Below are 21,611 nucleotides of genomic sequence, written 5' to 3' on the forward strand. Positions count from 1 at the left end.
TGTTCTAGGATGGTATTATTCTCAAATAAATTTTGTTAGATTTTTAAACCAGAATTATATATATATATATATATATATATATATATATATATATAATTTTTTTATTTTTTATTTTTTTGGCAAACTGGAATTATCTGAAAATAAACAGAAATATGCAAATGTAACCATAATTTTAATAAGAAATTTTCTTGCAGAACAAAGACCACAAAATGGCCCGAGTGGCACTTGAATCCCTCTATCGGCTGCTGTGGGTCTACATGATCCGAATCAAATGTGAAAGCAACACTGCAACACAAAGGTAGTGTACTAAAATATTCAAACATACAAACCCGTTTTAGGAAATATATTTAGAATTAAAGAAACGTCATAGGTTTTATGTAACAAATGCATTTCAAATGCGTAGACAGTACTGTCAAAGAAATGATCATGTTGATTGTGATGATGATTGACATCCGCTAAAAGTACTTTCTTTTTATCTGTTCCAGCCGACTCACCTCAATCATATCAACACTGTTTCCCAAGGGTTCACGAAGCGTTGTTCCTAGAGACATGCCACTTAACATCTTTGTCAAGATCATTCAATTCATTGCCCAGGTTTGACAGAACTCACACCCATAGATGTCTGATACACACTTAAGACAACATTCCACATCTTATGTTTTCTTGTGCCCTTTTGAAAGCCTTACATTTTAAGTAGCCGTTCACACAGAACATGTTTTTTCAATAGGCCTTGAAATGTGTTTTTAAAATAATTTATTTCACTCAAAAAATTGCTGTAATATTGACAGTATTACTGGCAATTTTGGTCGCTAGTAAAACTATACAGGGCTTGACAATAACCTTTTTTCTTGGTAGCACCAGTGCTCCTAATTTTAAAAATTCAGGCACACTAAACCAAAATTTAGTCGCACACACCAATTATGTGCTTGGCTTAGCATATTAATGGCTTTAGTTATTTTTATAGCTTTAACCCACTGGAAGTCTTTTATCCACTCTTCGAATAGTGTAAATGGTGGATTCACCACAAGAAAACTAATAAGATGTGCCATTATTTGTAACATTAGGTGGATTCTAAAACAAAATCTGTCAGTGTTATTTTAATTCTATCGAATCCAGACTCTCTGTGATCTGAACTGAGTGATTCACAGCTGATATAAACCAATCAATTCGTGTTCTGTTCTAGAGAAGTGGGCCAATCAGAAGAGTTTGAAGGCGGGGCAAGCATTCAGTGTTGCCAGATTGGGCGGTTTTGAATTTTATTGTGCGGGTAAAAAATGATTGTGAAAATTAAGGCAGTTTGCAACGGCGCACCCACCAGCCCCAGACCCCCTCGGTCTTCACTTATTACCTGCATACGTTTGGCTTTTTTGGTGCAAAGATGTATTCTGCATGAATTTCTCCTAAATATGCGCATGCGGTGAACATTTTGCAGTAAAAACTGGTCGGACGGCAACAATTTTATGCACTCGCACAAATGCTCCCAAAAATATTTTGAGGTTGCATAGATAAAAGTTTGGGCGCATATGCAACCAAAATGTTTGCAATTTTGAGCCCTGCTGTAAAATATACAAGTGCACTGTAAATTAACAATTACAATTGTGCTGTAAATTTTACAAGAATAGTTTACAGCAGGGGTCTCAATCAGACATTTAAGTACTGTACTGTACTGTATATTCGGGCTACCTTTGGTTTCTCTCAGTGTGCGTTCAAGAGTAACACTGCACATGCAGATTGTTTCTGGGGCTGAATTAAACATTGAAATAGATGTCTATAAGTGCTCTATTTTTTATTAAAACTCTATTTTTATAAATAATTAAGGGTCATTTGATTATTAGTAGTATTATTATAATTGATTAGTGTTATTATAAGTTACCCAAACTTCTTTCTGCTGTCTTATGGTATCTGTTAAACATTTGGTTAAGCAACAAATGATTGGTACATAATAATAATTATTATTATTATTATGTCTATTATTATATTAAAGTGTTTTCATAGCATTTTAAACTACCCCTTTTAAAATGTACAACAAGAAACAAAAAGAAGGAGCTGGGACTGCATATACTCTGGGGAAGAATCTATAAGTGGATCAATTACATCCGGTTTCCATTTTTCTTTTGTGCTTGAACGTTAAAACAATGAATTGTCAGTCACTGATATGGTCCCCTGGCAATTTAAGTTTGAGACCCCGAGTTTACAGTGTTCTCTAGATTTGGATACTGAATTTTTCGTTCGTTATGCACAAAATGTTGCAGAAGATTGTAACAGTTAAACGCAGTTGCCTTGCATCTAATGACATAGAAAAGCCATGGGAATGTAGCACAGTGGAATTGAAAATCATTCTGTGTGAACAGGCCCTTAAGCTTGTCACAGAAGAAATAACTTTTATGTACAGTAATGGAAATTAAATATGATTTAAATCAGCATAATATAACCATATTTCTCTGCTGGCTACAGGAAAGACTGGATTTTGCCATGAAAGAAATAATATGTGATCTTCTGAGTGTTGGAAAATCAGCCAAAGCATTCAGTTTAAACCCAGAGGTAATGTTTATACTCACACACACAAACACACACCAGTATGCTTAGTTCAAATGTTCTGTTTTTATTTAAAGCTAGTTTAAGAGTATGATATAAAATGTGTTCAACATTATATAAAAATAGAAATATAATTACTGAATTGTGTTGCAAAAAAACTGTACATTCATTTAAACACATCTCAATGTTCCATCTGATCTTGTAATGACTGAATATTTGATGTATTTGTGTGGTGTATATCCAGAGGATGAACATCGCTCTAAGAGCCTTCCTTGTCATAGCCGATAACCTGCAGCAGAAAGACGGAGAACCACCCATGCCAAACACAGGGGCCACTTTGCCTTCTGGGAACACACTAAAGAAGAAAAAAACTTACCTCAGCAAAACTCTAACCGAGGAGGAAGCAAAACTTATAGGTCAGATTTGCTTTGCTATTTCCGACACCTGGCTGTGTATTAGAGTTTGACATTGTTGTACAATTTTACAGTCGCTTACAGTATGGATTGTGTATGCTTCAGGTATGGCACTGTATTACTCGCAAGTCAGGAAAGCCATGGATAACATCCTGAGGCATCTGGATAAGGAAGTCGGCCGCTGTATGATGCTCACAAATGCCCAGATGCTCAACAAGGAACCTGAGGACATGATCACGTAAACAGCTTTTCATTTTTTCACCTATTATTTTAGTGTAACATGAGCGTGTGAAGAGAACGCTCAGAGCCAGACAACTTTTTATGAGTCAAGTTCAGCCCACACACCCTGTTTAGACAGTTTGGCATTCTCTTTATTCCTGTTTCCTTGTGTTTCTTTGCCTTTCTCTTTGTTTATTTTTGCTCAACTCTTTCCTTCTCTCTTTTGTCAGGGGTGAAAGAAAACCCAAAATTGACTTGTTCCGGACATGTGTTGCGGCCATTCCTCGTATTCTGCCTGACGGCCTGTCCAAAATTGAGCTCATCGATCTTTTAGCCAGGTGAGGTTCACCACGAATCCTTTGACTATTCAAAGAAAACAGAAAAAAAGTAAAATAAGATCTTAGAGCAGAAGAAAGCATAGAAAATATTACAATGAAGATTTAAAAAGATGAAACTGAAAAGAATAGACAGAATTGACGTAATACATGAGCAAGATCACATGAGTAGCAGTGTGATGTGGCTGTATAGGGGAATTACTAACTCACACGGGTTCAAAAAGAGACTGGTTGCAATAGCAAACAAGTCGTGATGTGCAGTAGGATCCCAAAATCGAAATGATTTCAGCAAAAACAGTTAAATATGGTGAATTAAACTGCAAACACTGAAGGGTTAGAATGAAAGGTAAACATGTAAGTTCACATACACTGCCGTACAGGTGTAGTTCACTGTCAAAATGCAGTCGTTTTGCTTGTTAATAAGTACCCAGGCTTTTTTTCGTTTTCGTCTTTGGCTAGGCAGAACCTTGGTGTTTAGCACCACATAGTTTTGAATCTGTTAATCGTAGAACATTATTTTTTGAACATGACCACACAGAACAAAATTGTAGGCATACAAAGACTTGTAGGTCTTTAACTTCTCACTTGCAAAATCACTTGGAGTTTCAATGAGTTGTATGTTTCGGGCTGCATGGCTGGCCATTTCATCTTATCCAATAGCCATTGGGAAGGTGCTATTGCTATTGAACCTGTCACACGAATGCCGCTCACTTTAACGTCAATTTTGCAGAATAACTGTGCTTATCACTGGGTGACAAGCTGTTATAATATGCTGAAAGCATTATGTAAATAATATATATAATATGTAATCAATATAATCTCTAATCCACAACAAACTCTGTACCATATCGGATGTCATTCCCTCGCTGTAAATGCTAGCGCTCCCGTTTTTTTTATGCAACCTCGATGCACGTGCATCCTGAATGTTTACAAACCTGTAATTCGCCTATATCAGCACTGGTGGGAGGTGTGCGTGCATTAGTCTCTCACCAGTGCTGATATACAGCCATACTGCACTGCTACGATATAAAAAGAAAATCAAATACAGATAGTCTATACAGACTACAGATAGGAACAACTTTCTTCCATTGTTCATTCACATCTGCAGCTTACGTCAGAACAGCAGAAACAGTTGTCACTTTAGAGCTAGTATTTGAATGATTCTCTGGCGTAATGTCTAACGTGATTACAAAACAGGTGATTTTGCTGACATTTTAAGATTAAAAGGCTGAATAGCATGAAAAGCCTTCAGTCTACAGAGATTTCCCATGCAGTATTTCTCTGTTGCAATCAGGAGATTACAATAATTAACCCCGAAAAAGCCAGAGCAAAGTAAACACTAGCAGTTTCTGTGGTATAAATACAGCACTGCAAAATACAAAAGAGAGCTCGCCTCAGAATGTCACTTACCAGATTTATAATGATTAGTTCAGCTGTAGTTTGAAACTTACGCTGAGAAAATGCTGTTTTTCTCCCCTAAGGACTTATTCGGTCTCTGTCGCCATCTTGTGGTGGAACGTCAACATCACTTTTTTTGGTCTGCTCAGATTGGCTGATGGCAGCCGATGCACTGAATCCAATGCTCAGAAATTAGGAATATTTAAAATTGGCACTATCCTTATAAATAAACATTATAGTTGCAATCTAAACAACTACGTACTCTAAAGAAGACTAAAGACTAAAAAAGCCTCGAAATTACATTATGTTGTCCGACAGCAGCAATATTTGTCAAACTGTACAGTGTCCCCTGCTTGTCGCTGTATGTGGGCGGAGTAATACACAAGGGTGAAGGGTGAAGAGGTGGTATTAGTGCTGGTAATTGCAGAATATTGCATGGCTATCAGCCAATCAGATTTAATAACCAGACAGAACTGTTGTGTAAACACATATATATATATATATATATATATATATATATATATATATATATATATATATATATATATATATATATATATATATACTGGATATATACACCATGTCTCAAAAAAGCCAAGCAATAATATATCATACAAAAATAACACTGCTTATCGTACTACAGGAATACGAATGGCTAAATTTCGTACAGGAGTATGCGTCTGTGCATTAGAATAATCCTGACGTAATGATGGCATAAAGATGACGTATTTTTTTTTAGCTGCGTAAGGCTTAAATCAAAATGGTGTTTTTTAATGAAGATAAGAGTTTGATTAAAGATTTATGATAACTGAAAGGCTACATTGCTTCAAATTTTTTTCGTAAATTTACGACTAAAAACTTGACAAAGGGTGAATTGGATTAAATCAGGTGAGGTGGAAAATGTATGCACATAATATAATTTCATCTATTTGCCATCTAATTACAAATATAAATAAAGTTGGAGGTATTTTGAGGAAATTCTGACAGAATTAATTTAGCTTGTTTTTATTTTTTTGAGAAACAGTATATGTATATGTGCAGAAAGAGGTTAATACATTAAATAAAATTATATAAATGAATAAGAAATACATTTTGAAAAATAGTTTTAAACTAATTACTAATTAATAATAACTTTATTAATTAATAATTTTTTGTCTTTGCCATGATGACAGAACAGAATATTTTACTATTTATTCTGCAAGATACTTTTATCCAGCTTAAATGCAATTTAAAGGCTTAACTAGGTTAACTAGGCAAGTTATGTTATTTAGGCAAATCATTGGAATACAATGTTTTGATGTAACCAATCGAAAAAAAAGATTGCTTTAAGGGGCCAAACTAAATGAAATAAGACTTTCTCCAGAAAGAAAACATATTATAGGAAAGACTGTAAAAAATATCCTTGCTCTGTTAAACATCACTTAGGAAATATTTAAAAAATTGAATAAACATTTCTCAGAAGGGCTAATAATTATGTCTTCAACTGTGCATATATAGTTTTTAAAGCTCATTGGTCTTTTGCACTTTGAAATAAAAGCATAAAACTTTGTCATTGATTTGTTTATGTTTCATATTTAGGCTGACGGTCCACATGGACGATGAACTCAGACTCATTGCTCAGAATTCCCTGCAGAGTTTGCTGCTGGACTTCTCTGATTGGCGAGAGGATGTGTTGTTCGGGTACACAAACTTCTTACTGCGTGAGGTGCAGGACACACAGCAGGGCCTGCAAGACTCTTCCGTTAAACTGCTGCTGCATTTCCTGACACAGTGGAGGCTGGCCATTCAAGCACCTGGAAAACGCTCAGCGGAGGTATCAGCGGGATCATTTTCTTTACCGGTTATACAATGTAAATGGGAGCTGTGTACCCAATCACCTGTTTTTGTATGTTTGTTGAGCTCAGATGGGATCCCAGAGCAGCGGAAGCTCCAGGCTGGCGCCTGATCGCAGTCCTCACTCTACTGTCCTGCACGCTGTGGAGGGTCTGGCCCTGCTGCTGCTGTGTTCCTGCCAGACCAGCACCCGAAAACTGGCCGTTTCAGTCCTCAGAGAGATACGCTTGCTGTTTACAGCCATCGGACAAGCCGAGGTGAGAAACATAACTAAAACTGAATTCCATAAAAAGACAATATAATGGAATACAATGTATTAAGTGTAGTTTCATAAACTAATTTTGAGAGGAGCACTTGATATGATCGCGGCTGGTCTCTCATCCATAATCAGCAGTAATCAGATTGATCCAAGCCTACAATAAATAGACTGATTTCTCCTTACTGCCTAATCTTCATATCGGAAAAATCCCCCCTTCCACCCCATCTCCTCCTTTTTCTTCTTTACCAGGGGAAGCTCTCGTGACCTAGCTGATTTCAGACCCCTTACATGCTAATTGACTAGGCGGGGAGCCCTGGGCTTAATTATCTGCAAGCTCAGGGTTCTCTCCCGGGACAGAACATAATAGCGTCAAACAATATCTAAGTGTGAACTCTTGAAATCACATCGAAACATACTGTACACTTAATGTTGTGTAGATTACACTACCTGTTAGAGTATATTTTACCTTTGAAATGGGGTATAAATTCATGCCATTTGGTGTTTTAAATTCTTTTGAACATAATTATGTGCTGCTTGTCAATCAGATAATGCTTTATTGTTTGTTCTTGCTGTGAATTTCGAAAAAAAAATGATCGATAAAAGTGTCATGGTAAACTGTGATGTACGTCCACGCGAAGGGGAGTCGGATTTGTCCGGGGAGTCAGATTTTGATACAACTTTCCTTCACCTCCTCTTGTGGGTGGGCTCATAAGGTTTGTCATATGCACTAACTAAATAGAGTAGGAGCACATAGTTAGGCTTTGTAAAAAAAAAAGTCAGGTAACACTTTATTTTGATGGGCCATTTAAGTATTATTAGACTGTTTGCTTAATATCTGTTAATACTGTTTCTTCAACAGACATTTAACTATAAAAAACTTAGCAAGTACATGTCAACTTACACTAACCCTAACCCCAGCCTAACAGCCTACTTATAATCTAATGACAATAGTTGGCATGTAGATGCAATGTAGCTTAATTCAACAAATGGACCATCATGATAAAGTGACCAAAAGTCAAAACCAGACAAATTTTGTCAACCCGCCTATGCCTTTTTTTGTTACCCTGCAACACTGAATAAAATCAGATATAACAGAACAAGATAGAACAACATATTAGAAATGAAAAAATAAGGCGGAATAGAAAAAGACAGGATAAAGTTCATCAGTATCAAATAAGCTTACATTTTTATTTAATTGTTTATTTGACATGACATTAGAACAAGAAAGTCACCATTAGCAGGTTCTTGTGTTACTCTGTGTAATATAACAAATGAAATAGAATGAAATAGAATAGAATATGGCAGAACAGAAAATGCGTAAAAAAACAAAACAATAAAATAAAGTGTAATTTAATAGAAGAAAACATAATAGAGCAGAATATAAATAACAGATATAAGAATGAAACAGGTAGAGCAAAGTATAGAAAAAAATTCAACTAAGTAAAAAAATATTTTAAAAATGATTAAGAAGGGTGAAATTAATGTCATAAACGGAAATCAATTAAAACACACTATTAACATTAGGTTGATAGTAAGTCCCATTGACCGATTTTATTGTGATTTTATTAGAGACTTTCTGTTGGCATCACAAACATTCATGCACATGTTGTGAACTACTATCAGATGCCGAATACTGATCAGTATGAGATCTGTTAGTGCAGCATAAACATTCAGCAACCCTTCTGCTGTCATGTTTCTGCTTACAGGATGACGACAAGTCCATGATTGAGGTTATGGATCAGCTTGCCCCCAGTGTGCTGGACAGTTTTGTTCATGTGGCCGTCTCTGACTCGGTAAGAATTTCCCAATGGATGTGTTTCTGTCTTTTTATCCATATTTTTATGCGTTTATGCCACAAGACACCAAATGTCTGCCTGTAGAGTCATGATCCTCATTTTAACCTGTTGAAATCTTCTGTGAAGGCCACTCTTCCCCTGAGTCATCACGTGGACCTGCAGTGGCTGGTAGAGTGGAACGCCCGTCTGGTTAACAGCCACTACGACGTAAAGAGCCCTTCTCACGTGTGGATCTTCGCCCAGTCTGTGAAGGACCCATGGGTGCTGTGTCTGTATAGCTTCCTTAGGCCAGAGCATCTACCCAAACACTGTCCTACAGCGCTCAGCTATGCCTGGCCCTACGCCTTTACTCGCCTACAGCTGCTTATGCCACTTGTAGACCCAAAGTGAGTACTCCTAAAAGATGATTATCATGAGTCTCTTTTTTGGGATAGTTTACCCAAAACTGAAAATTCTGCCATCTTTACTCGCTCCTTTACTTCTTCTGAACCTGTTGGACATTCTGTCTTCTGTTGAGCACAAAAGAAGATATTTTGAAAAATGCTGCAAACCTGTAATCAATGACGTTTATAGTATTTGTTTATCCTACTTACTGGTACTACTTACTTACTTACTTACAGGTTACTGGTTTCCAGTTTTATTCAAAATATTTTCTTTTGTATTCAACAGAATAAAGAAGCTACTATAGCTTGGTAACCCCCTGAAAGCATGTAAACAGGGAAAACATTTTCATTTTTGGGAGAACTAATTTTTAATCTGAAGCAAGTCTTACACAAGGTGCATGGAAACAAATAACATGTAAAAATATTGGGGGGAATGGGGAAAATTTAAATTTCAGCTCTACTTGTCGTAAAAGGCACTATATTTATTATTAATACCAATGTGTTTCGTCTTGAAAGCCGTCATCGAGGTATTAGAAAAACATCATACAAAGACATTTAAAATCATATTCCCATCAGTGATTCACAAAGTAGTCTGCATTGTTTGCAAAATCTCTGGCCAACTGTTTTAGACAACCTGGGGGAATTCTTAAATGTCAAAATCTGCTTGCCACACCTAAATGTAAGGTACTTAAGAAACAGCAACAACATTTGACATGATTTTGGTGATGGTTTGAACTCTTATGGTGAGATATTATGTTAAAAAGAGCTTGAATTTCAGACTGGAGTCACTGTGGTTCTATAGCTTGATTTATATATAATCCTTTTTTAGATGACTTGTTCACACCAAGAGTGTTAACTAGAAGTATGATAAATATAACTGTAACTAAAGATGCCTTTAAGCTCGGGTGACTAGATGACCTATATTTCCAGAGTCACTCCTGTATTTCAGCGCTGTTTTTTTGGATTCATTTAGATTTATTATGAAAAAGTCATATTTAACTTTGATAAAGTTTCTTCATTGTTGAACACTAGTAATAGTCACATGATTATAGCCTAATCAGTTGTAGGTAATCTAGTCATAGTATATTTTCAACACAGGCTCATTCTGAAAACGCAGTCCTGTATATGGTTCTGGAGATTGTGAATTATGTAGCCAGAGGTACAAATGGCTGCATCTCATCTTTAAAGTGAATGCTTTCTATTACGCCGTTCCTTTTCATGCTTACCTCGCCATGCACGTTGGTGGGCTTGACCACAACAACAGGGTTTAAGTCTGGTAAAGAACAGTTTCAGAAAGTAAAAAAAATGAAGCCAAACTATAAAATAAACAAGTAAATAACAGGGTGAGAGTGTGGTAAAATCTGAAAATGTGGTAAAAATAAGGCTAGGGCTTCTATTTTTCTGGATTGCTTTTTTTAAACTGTAGGTTGGGTTTAGGGTGGGCGGGTCAATCAGTGCTTTTGAAAACACTATTGGTTGGGTTTAGGGAAGGAGAAGGGTGGGTCAGTCGATCGACTGGTCAGTCAGTCATTCAGTCAGTCGGTATGTCAGTCGACAGCGGCCTCTGGTGGATTTACGTTTTTATTTTTTAAAGAGCAGACGCGAATGGCACTCGAGAGAAATTTGAGATCTCAAAAAGCTTACACAGTGAGCTATGGTGGATTTGCAAAAACAAAAACGCAAAAAATGTAGCTCTTGGAATGTATTTGGCGCTCTCCAGAATCAATATTATAGATGTGGTGGGAATAATTTTTTAACAATTTTAAACTACATATTTATTAATATATTTATTATATTATATTATATTATATTATATTATATTATATTATATTATATTATATTATATTATATTATATTATATTATATTATATTATATTATATTATATTATATTGCACTTTTGATATCTGAGTCACTTTCTCTGGTACGCCCTTGCAGCAGTCCTGTTTATGCCAAAAAGACCAGCACGCCAGGCTCAGCTGATGGCTATGTGACGCTCTGGAGGAACTATTTGATAATGTGCCTCGGTGTTGCCAAGCCCAGCATCATGAGCCCAGGTCACCTGAGAGCCTCTACACCTGAAATAATGGCTACCACCCCTGATGGCAGTGTCACGTACGATAACAAGGTCAGTTACACACATATTCTGATATCTATGATTCAGAAAATGAAAGAAATTGTGGCGTAATGAGTGCATTTGTGTGTTTATAACCAGGTGATAGGCACACCATCAGTGGCGTGGCTTCTGAAACAGCTGGTTCCCCTCATGAGATCAGAGAGTTTAGAGATCACAGAGTCTCTAGTCCTCGGTTTTGGACGAACTAATTCCCTGGTGTTCAGGTATTTTTTTATTTTCACCAAACATGCTCCTTTCTCATCGTAAATGACTGGATTTCATAGTTTTAATTAAGTTATTTTCTAAATCAGGGCACATTTACAGCATATACACAGTCCCAATGTACTCTGGCATCCACATTGGTCACATTGGGTTTTTGACTATGGCGAATGAAAAAAGCATTAAGTAATGTGTTTGCCAAACTAAATAGCAGAGATTAGTGTCATTCCATTCTGACGTGTGCCGTTACTCAGAAGTGTACAAACCTCTTCTGTAAGACTCTACTAGTGGCTCACTGAAGTATTTAGACTACAAGAACTGAAACTGAAATTAAGATAAATAAAAATGAGAAAAAAAAACAGAAAAAAATAAAGCAATATTAAAAAACAACATTACTAAACCTAAAATCAAGATGAAAACTGAAAATATAAAAATAAAATATTAGAAACTATCATAATATTATATTAGGCAGCGGTTCTCAAACATTTTTCCAGGAGACTCCTATTTTAGCCTTCGAAATTCTTAATGACCCCTCATCCCTTCAAAGAAAACCAGATGTTGAGTGTTTTATAACTGCACAACTGTGTAAAGATTAAAATATTAGCATAATATATATCACATCATTTATATTTTTATTTATTTATTTTCATGAATGCATACACTTCTGGTCTGAACAAAAACTGCAGACACTCAGAATTAAAATGTAATATTTTTATATCAGGTTTTAGCGGTAATTAAATACCAATTCAAATTATTTTCCTTCGGCTTAGTCCCTCATTTATCAGGGATCGCCACAGAACTGCAACTATTCCAGCATTTGTTTTACACAGCGGATGCCATTCCAGCCACAACCCAGTGTTGGGAAACATCCATACACTCATTCACACACACACTCATACACTATGGCCAATTTAGTTGCTTAATAAAGTGTCTTCAGCCTAGGGGGGGGAGCGGTGCACCTGGAGGAAACTCATGCAAACACGGGGAGAACATGCAAACTCCACACAGAAATGCCAACTGAACCAGCAACCTTTTTGCTGTGAGGCGATAGTGCTAACCCTAATCCAAATTTGCTGTCAATAATTTGTTTAATCATCAAACTTTTTCACTTGAAACTATTTAAACTAGGGTGACGCTTAATGAAGCTTTACTGGCCCCCTAGGTTGGGAACTGCTGATATAAAGAATTCTAAAACTTTACTGAGCACAGGCTATTTGATGTAACCTATAAAAAAGCACAGACCTACATGTTTGAATTAAAATTTGGACTCTGTATACAGTTATGACTTCATGGTGGTACATTGCGTAATTTTGATTATTTGTGGTTTTGTACAAAACATTCAAAAAAAATTCTCTGCTGTTTTTTATTTCATGACTGTTTCTTACATGTGTGTTTAATTAGGGAGCTGGTGGAAGAACTTCATCCACTAATGAAAGAAGCTCTGGAAAGAAGGCCTGAGGTGAGATGCAGATCTTTGAAAACTAAATATTAAATTATGTGTGTGTGTGTGTGTGTGTTTGTGTTTGTGTGTGTGTGTGTGTGTGTGTGTGTGTGTGTGTGTGTGTGTGTGTGTGTGTGTGTGTGTGTGTGTGTGTGTGTGTGTGTGTGTGTGTGTGTGTGTGTGTGGTAGTATTTGCTTTAATGAATTTAAATAGAGTCTGTTTCTTTGTTGCTCCCTCTGTAGAACAAGAAGCGCAGAGAGAGGAGAGATCTGCTCCGGCTGCAGCTGCTACGCATCTTTGAGCTTCTTGCTGACTCTGGGGTCATCAGTGACAGGTGAAGTCATGTAGTCAAATCCTGGGTTTAACTGTTTAATCTGATCTTCTTTCACAACAAAGCAAGTCTTTGACCTTTGTGGAATTCAAGTGAAAATGGAAAGTCTTGTAAAAATCCTGTGCACCTGTTTTTTTTTCTTCTTCATTGTAGTACTAATGGAGCATTGGAACGAGATTCTCTGGCTCTGGGAGCCCTTTTCCTGGAGTATGTCGATCTGACCCGAATGCTCTTAGAAGCAGAGAATGACAAAGAGTTGGACATTTTGAAGGACATGAGAGCTCATTTTAGTGGAATGGTGGCCAATCTCATCCAGTGTGTTCCAGGTAATCAATGGCATTTTTTACTAAAAAAATAAAAAAAAATAAAAAGTCCTATTAGTGTAAACATTTTATAATTTAATCCAGAAATCATGAAAATTAGATATCATTTGAAACCAAAGTATTAAATCTAATGGCAAAGACCACAATAATAGAGCAGGTGAGATATTTTAGCTGGCATAATAGAGCCATTGATAAACAGGTCTTGGTGTTTATCCAAATGTGGCGTCCTTTCAAAGGCTCTGTAGGCTCTAAAAGTGAGTGAGTCACTTGTTAAAGGCCCAGGAGCAGAGCTATGAATAGAACTGTGCTGGCTCTGATTAATACGTGCTGACTGACCAAGAAAACCCTCAGATCAGCAAAGCACAACACAAGAAGCCCACCAAAAGCCCTGCGTCAGAGACAGCCCTTGTATTAAAAGCTGGTTGTGATGCAAGATGTTTTTTTTACAGTATGGTCAAATAACGTAAAATATGTAATAAAATTGTTTTATAAATTGTTATATAAATGAGCGTGACACTCTTTACCTATTAAAATGTTTGTTTATTTATGGACCGGGGGTTGGCAAGTCGGAGCTCTCACTCTGGTTCCCCAGGCTTTGCAATTGGTTGAGAAAGTTCGAAATTGAACCAAAACAAATCTTTACAATTGGCCTAATATTGGCCATCAAAATTTGGGACATTGCAACCTGCAGAAAAAAAGTGTATTTCTTTTAGGTATCAAAAAATTGACAACTGTTCTTTACAGAGCTATTTTCTATTTAAACTGATCAATAAAAATACTTTTTATACTGTGATGTAGTTAATTTCATTAAGCTATCATTTTTATTCAGTAATATAGTTTATTATAGAAATGTATTACAATAAATTACTCTTAATTTAATATTTTACACATTTTATAAAAATAAACTTTTTCTTTTTGAGGGAATTACAACTTTTTTTAACAAGGATGCATTAGCAAAAGTTTATTATTAAACATTTATTATTAAACAACTTTATATTCATTAAAGACAATAGACTTCACAAAGATATGATGTGGCAGAGGGGTTTGAAAATATTTTGTATTGTTTCTTGACCACTAAATCACCATGTTATAACCATGCTTTTCTTGAATTTGTTTTATCTTTTACTTTGGTTACAGAAAGGTTTGGGAACCTTTCTGATAAGAATAAAAACAAACTAAATCAAATAGTTAGCTGACTGGGGTGTCACTAGCCAATTTGGAGGCTTTGTACACCCGGCAGCAAAAGAAAATTGCTAATTCCATTTGAAGTGACACTGCTCATCCTCTACACTTCAGCTCCTTCCTTCTGGTCTCAGGTTTTTAGTATCAAGCTGTAAAACTAAACGATACAAAAACAGTTTCATACCAGCAGCCATTAGATATTTCAATAAGGCATAGACTAAAGCAGAGGTCTTTCTGTGACTTGTATATTTTACATTTTATAGACAGTTTTAAACATTTATTTTGGGGGGAGGGGGAAACTTGAAGTAATTGTTTATTTGTTGTTTATTTATTTTTTATTTTATTATTATTTTGGATTATTTTTTGGAAGAGAGTGTTTTGTATGTTTATGTTTTAAGTCTCTATGTCCATTTGTTGTTGTCACTATGTGAGTTTTTTTGTGTGGCACTGATATGAAATGAGGAAAAACCAAATAATATATGCAACATAATATACATATGCAAACCAAATCTACATTCGGGTATAAATAAAGCAACCTAACCTAATGATATGTAATGATATATGATGGCATATGTATATAGTAATAGTGAATACTGAACACTAGAATAAAAACATTCAACATACATAAAGAAAATTATTTTAAATAGTAATGGCATATTAAAATATAATATAATTATATAATTATATTTTTTTTACTATTATATTAAAAGTAGCCTTGTTTATTATAAAACTTTTTTTTTTAAAGCAGCTGCTAAACATTTGAACGTTTGTTTACATACTTTTACATACTTTACATACCCTAGGTAATTTTACAATTCATGTTGCCTGACCAAACACAGTTCACATTGTAGCTTGCTCAAAGCACTTTTTTGTTTTGTTTTTGAGACTGGATTAATTTTTGTGTTGAGTCTCATTCATGTTTTTCTCTGTAGTCCACAACAGGCGGTTATTGTTCCCCCAGCAGAGCTTGAGGCATCACCTCTTCATTCTCTTCAGCCAGTGGGCCGGTCCCTTCAGTGTCATGTTCACACCTCTGGACCGCTACAGTGACCGCAACCACCAGATCACACGCTACCAATACTGCGCTTTGAAGGTAAACCTGGATAAAAACTCAATTAATCTAGTCATTGACGTTTTAGAGGATAATATTTTAATGAATAACACTGTGTTGCCTCATACTTGGCATGTATAAATGTCCTGTATTTTAAGAACAGAGGAAGTTTTGAATTTACCTTCATAGTCCATTGACTGTTTGGCTCGAGCCATTAAAAGGAAGAATGATACAGTCATGTCAGCAGTGCTAAATCAAGTAAAAATGTCTGAAATCCAATCTGGAAAGTACCTATTTGCTCAATTAACAACTGGTAGATGTCTTGTGGAAAATTCCCAAAGCTCTCTGCACCCTCTTTGTCCAAACAAGCATGAAGTTGGCAGGCATCAAGTGCACTGATCTTTCTTTTTTATAGGTGTGAAAAGCTCATTTTGTGTGTGTGTGTGTGTGTGTGTGTGTGTGTGTGTGTGTGTGTGTGTGTGTGTGTGTGTGTGTGTGTGTGTGTGTGTGTGTGTGTGTGTGTGTGTTACGATATATCAGGGCTGTCAGACAGAAGGGCTTGTGTGTAAAGTTGAAAATTAGTGTGTAATTTCAGTCTTGTGATGACAACCCAATATAAAATGGTGCTATTGTGCTACTTAAAAAAACTTTTGGAAGTATCCTACAGTAGGTGTACATGCATTCAAGGTCAAAACTACTGGCTTTCTCGCGATATAGCTTGCAGGTTCAGCTGTTTTCTCAAATCAAATGGGATTTACCATATCTAAACTTGATAAACGGTGATATAAACAATAACAATGGCTTCAGTTTTACTATATCAGAGTCACCCTTTGTATGTGTTTGATTTTGCAGCACACAAAACAACATCTCTTATTTTAAGCAAAAAAAAAAACTAAACCAGGATTCATATATGATTAAAAGTGCCATATAATGAAATTTTGGATATACATAGGCTTAGCTAAATATTAAGTTATGTATATTAAAATGGCATAGAGTGTTATACATTTACTATGTTTGTGGGACCCATATTTTGAAAACGTGAGTCAGGGGACTAAAGCCTGACACGCCATTTTCTATACATTACTAAAGGAAGTGAAGAGATGCCCAATGGCTGCATCTGTGTGTGTACACTCATTGGAAAGATTGACTAGACTTTGAAAAAACATGGCGTGGCGCTTCGTATCTGGTTTGTGATGAGCTTTAAGGAGCAGATCTCCACCAGCCATCTGTTCATAGCGCACCATAAAGCAAATTGTGGGATATACAGATTAAACATTTATTCAGTGTCACCCTAAAGAGGCGTAAGGTCTGTTTAAATGTATCTTTTGTTAGTTTAATGTGTACATTGTGAAGTTTGCAGAGTATGTTTGGGATGAGAAAACAAATACATGTAGACTGTTAAATACAAGTGTTCAATGCACGTTTATGTATCGTGTCATATAACTCAGCTTTTGCTATGATTTTTCCCTAATCAGGATAGAGAGAGATAGGGTCCAAGCGCAGTGTCTAGCCTGGATCAAGAACGCTAGATTTAAATAGGTATCGGGTGTAATTGTGTGGAGTTGGGGTGGTGGAGGGATGCTGTCGAGAGGAAACAGAGGTATGGTGTGTTTGACTATTTATAGGGGTTTGGTCTTGAGCTGATTTGATAATAGAATGATTGCCTTTGATGAATTAGCCTCGTCAAAGACTGATTACGCTTCTCCCGAAATTTGTTTATAAAACATCACTATGTAAAAGCTTCAAAACACAATGCTAAAAATATCTCTATTGATTTTTTTTGTTGAGCATAGAGTACAAAACCCTTCTAAATAATAACATAAAAACCCGTTTATTAAGAACGTACAGTACCTACGTTTCAGAACACTTTAACTAGAATCCGTTCACTTTGTGGCACCTTTAAAGTGTAAAGGTTGATCTTATTCACAAGCAGCCAATAGCTATGTTTTCATCTAGCTATTTATATGTGCACTATAGAATATAACATAAAAAAACCTGGATGGAAACGTCAAGATGCATATAAATTTTGAAAATGTGCATAAAAAATATATGCGTAGGATAAACTTTTTATCCGATGAGAAAAAATGTGCATAATCTACAATATAAACACTTTTACCAAATAAATTCCAGTATGCTCATTAAAACATGTCATGTGGTTTTGTTATAAGAGGTCATGTGATGATAAAAATAACATTTATTGTTATTTTCAAACCAGTGGGCCGATTGTCAGTGGTTCAGTGTTATTATTATAATATTATTATTACCTCCAGAACTATAGCATCTCTGCTCCCAAAGAGCATCTGTTTGCAGAATTATTTCTAATTTTCTAATTGTCTAATTATTTCTAAGCGTCTAAAATTCTCCACGTGTTTATTGTATTTAGGCTTCGTTCACACTGCAGGCAAATGTGGCTCGAATCTGATTTTTTTGCCCACATGTGATTGTTTTTGTCTTGAAAGTGTGAACAGCTCAAACCACATTGGAATCTGATCTTTTTTTTAATTACGATTTGTGCCACTTTCGTATGTGTATTAAATCAGACACAGATCTGATGTTTTGCAATGCGACCGCAGTGTAAACGGTTATGTCAGATTTCATGTAACTTTTACATAATCTTTGAGCTACATGCGTCATCATTCTGTGCTGCAAGCATCATCTACCTGTACTCCTCAGCAGCATAGTAGAATGGCACACAGGGAAATTACTTTACTACAGAAAGTTGGTTGTTCATTTTGAAAAAAATTTAGGCAAAACTGGTGCTTGTTAAACAATCTGGTTAATGATTGAGGCACGGGTTGATCGCGAGCTGAAGAGCACCGGGGGGTGTTGCAGATAGGTGGTCTGTGCGCAAAGGAGGAGGCACATTTATTTTAAAGATGAACTTTCTCTCCGAGAGAAAAAAGGGCTCAAGCACCCAAACCCCCCTTCTACATGTCCCTGTTGTTTATAACAAAGTAAAATGAAGTAATTCTGCAAACAGAGTGGTCAGAAAGAAGCGCAATGCGGTTGTCATAAATCACAAATAATCAGTGTTTTCAATCACAAGTGACTTATTTTAGGTTTCAAATGCCGAAATACACATTAGTAGTAGCAGAACAATCCTTTACAGGTCACGAAATACACCACATTTGTCTGTAAAAAGGGTTATAATCATTCATTCATTCATTTATTTTATTTTCGGCTTAATTCCTTTATTAATCTGGGGTCACTCGCCAACTTATCCAGCATATTTTTTTACACAGCGGATGCCCTTCCAGCCGCAACCCATCACTGGGAAACTTACATACACACATTCACATACAATTATACACTATGGTCAATTATAGCGTACCCAATTCACCTGTTCCACATGTCTTGGGACCGTGGGGGAAATCGGAGCACCCGGACGAAGCCCATGCGAACACGGGGAGAACATGCAAACTCCAGACAGAAATGCCAACTGACCCAGCCAAGGCTCGAACCAGCGACTTTCTTGCTGTGATGCGTACGTGCTACCTACTCCGCACCGTGTCGCCCGGCAATAATCATATTAAGCATAATCTGACAACGTGCTTACTTCATACAGTATACACATTGTGTGCATATTTACACATTTTGTGCTGTCTGTAGTAGTACTTTTGCAAATCCGGGTCAGTTTGGGACCATGATCTGTCCACACTGCAAATCTAATATTGGCCACAATTATAACAACAATGTGAACATTTATGCAAAAAAAATCTAAAGTAGTTCAAAAAGATTTAAGCACTAAGCCTTGCAGTGTTAATGTAGCCTTTGTCTAAGTAATTTATTATATAAGATAAAGACTCACGCAGCTTCTTCTACCTCAACGAATTTCGTTTTATTTTGGATATTTGGGGCCAGTTTATCGGGAAGTGGCGATTTTTGACTTGTTGGATGGAAACGCAGCATTATCCGCAAATCTTTTGTGAATTCCAGTTTTGCGCATACATTTATTCGCATCTTTAGATGGAAACATAGCTAATGAAAATGACGAGAGGCCGACATTATGCAAATTACAGTCTTACAGCCTATGCAGGTTTATGCAGAAAGACTAGAATTTCCAACAACTCAAGTTTCAGAACAAAAGTGCAGTGGGAAACTATTTATTCTTTGCTTTGTTCTTATTCTTTGAGCTTTTACATTCACGTACAGCTCTTTTACACAATACATAAAAGGCAATATCCAAACAAACAGGTAGTTTGATAATAGTAAATAGTGACTCTTTAAAGTCAGCCATAACTGTTGTTTGTCATTGAGAATTCCTTTGATGTAACGTGTTTATCTGCCTTTATGGTTTGTCCTCAGGCTATGTCTGCCGTATTGTGTTGTGGGCCTGTGTTTGACAACGTGGGCCTTTCTACAGACGGATACCTGTACAAGTGGCTGGACAATATCTTAGCCTGCCATGATCTCCGAGTAAGCACACTTGCTCTTTTTTTATTGCTGGAAGGATCAGCTTTAGTCCTTGTTATAACCTGTTGATGCTGAACAGACTTCCTGTTTAAATCTTTTGTCAGATTTAATAACCATCATTAAAACTAAACCAGCAAGCCTGACAGGATTAGCTTGAGAGGGATATTTGTATTATTAGCTTTATGAGTAATCTTGTTTGTTTAGGTCTGCCGTTAAACTATAATGACTAGTGTAATGTTGACGTTTGGATTGTCAGTTTTGATTGAAGGAAAAGCACCCATTTAAATACTCATGTTTATATCACCGCCTTGGGATACAGGTGCATCGGCTTGGCTGTGAGGTTGTTATTTTGCTCCTGGAGCTCAACCCAGATCAGGTGAATCTGTTTAACTGGGCTGTGGATCGCTGTTTCACTGGATCATACCAGCTTGCTTCAGGATGTTTCAAAGCTATCGCTACTGTGTGCGGTAGCAGGTAATCAGAGCTCATGTCATCAATGCCATGGTGTTCCTTAATGAAGTTTGAAGGTTTTTATTATCAGACAAAACCTATTTATTTTTCTCTCTTCTTTTTAGGAATTATCCATGTGACATTGTGACTCTTTTGAATCTGGTGCTGTTCAAGTCATCTGACACAAGCAGAGAGATTTATGAGATATCCATGCAGCTCATGCAGGTATGTTTAGTTGCAGTTTTAAGAAAAGGAATCTACAGTGCTCAGCCTATATAAGTACACCCCTCACAAATCTCTCTTTTTAATTCATCCCAGCAGGCACACAACATTATTAGACGTTAATATTAGGTTAGATATAGGTCATGACTTCAGGTGACCAAAATTCAATGTCTAGCGTTTAAGGACAACATTATTTTGACGTCCAATAACGACGCCAAATTATGTTGATATTTGGTTGATTTTAGGTTGTGTTGGAGAGTGACCAAAATCCAACGTCTGATAGATGTCATAGTGGTAACGTTCATACAGTGTCAAGGTGTAACATGATTAGACGTTGATATTGAGTTCATTTTAGGTTAACTTAGGTTGGATGTTTGACATTGATGTCGGCCTGACATTGGGTTCTGATGTCAACCCGATTTTCATTTTCAGACAAAATTCAACGTTCCCACAACGTTGGGGTACACATCAATATAACGTCATGTTAACATCCTGTGCCTGCAGGGATATTTTTAATAGGAAGCTATACAATATTATATTTGTGCATATACATTAGATTAGTCAGTACTTAAGCCACTTCTGGAGCTTATCTAACAAAATAACTTACGATAACGATCCAAAAGCTATTACACCCAAATTTTTAGGTTCTAGAAAATATTAAATAGAAATTTTAAAAAGGGGAAAAATCAAGAA

At 36.2% G+C, this 21,611-nt stretch overlaps 2 protein-coding genes across 23 annotated transcripts in view; one reads left to right on the plus strand and one right to left on the minus strand.

The window, feature by feature from the left end:
- The window catches only part of LOC147842141 (uncharacterized), a 1,078,568-nt gene that overhangs the window by 274,719 nt on the left and 782,238 nt on the right, over positions 1 to 21,611 (minus strand). The window lies entirely within an intron of this gene.
- Positions 1 to 21,611, plus strand: part of fryb (furry homolog b (Drosophila)) — a 127,751-nt gene that overhangs the window by 62,686 nt on the left and 43,454 nt on the right. For 14 of the 22 annotated variants that reach the window (XR_015501329.1, XR_015501331.1, XR_015501324.1 and 11 more), the window contains 19 exons: positions 195 to 298; positions 486 to 594; positions 2,455 to 2,541; positions 2,780 to 2,951; positions 3,054 to 3,186; positions 3,398 to 3,505; positions 6,479 to 6,713; positions 6,805 to 6,990; positions 8,699 to 8,785; positions 8,915 to 9,174; positions 11,108 to 11,297; positions 11,385 to 11,509; positions 12,906 to 12,963; positions 13,189 to 13,280; positions 13,431 to 13,603; positions 15,715 to 15,875; positions 20,139 to 20,249; positions 20,566 to 20,720; positions 20,822 to 20,921. Coding sequence is in view for 12 of the 22 variants with exons in the window: in XM_087271042.1 (XP_087127168.1) it covers positions 195 to 298; positions 486 to 594; positions 2,455 to 2,541; positions 2,780 to 2,951; positions 3,054 to 3,186; positions 3,398 to 3,505; positions 6,479 to 6,713; positions 6,805 to 6,990; positions 8,699 to 8,785; positions 8,915 to 9,174; positions 11,108 to 11,297; positions 11,385 to 11,509; positions 12,906 to 12,963; positions 13,189 to 13,280; positions 13,431 to 13,603; positions 15,715 to 15,875; positions 20,139 to 20,249; positions 20,566 to 20,720; positions 20,822 to 20,921 (2,646 nt within the window). In the remaining 10 variants the exon portion in view is untranslated. Of the gene's footprint in view, positions 1 to 194; positions 299 to 485; positions 595 to 2,454; positions 2,542 to 2,779; positions 2,952 to 3,053; positions 3,187 to 3,397; positions 3,506 to 6,478; positions 6,714 to 6,804; positions 6,991 to 8,698; positions 8,786 to 8,914; positions 9,175 to 11,107; positions 11,298 to 11,384; positions 11,510 to 12,905; positions 12,964 to 13,188; positions 13,281 to 13,430; positions 13,604 to 15,714; positions 15,876 to 16,873; positions 17,088 to 20,138; positions 20,250 to 20,565; positions 20,721 to 20,821; positions 20,922 to 21,611 lie in introns of those variants that run through there. The other 8 variants (XR_015501330.1, XR_015501328.1, XM_087271036.1 and 5 more) reach the window with 4 other exon arrangements.

This window comes from Danio rerio, chromosome 10 (genome assembly GCF_052040795.2).
Source record: "Danio rerio strain M-AB ecotype USA chromosome 10, GRCz13ab, whole genome shotgun sequence".
Lineage (NCBI taxonomy): Eukaryota > Metazoa > Chordata > Actinopteri > Cypriniformes > Danionidae > Danio > Danio rerio.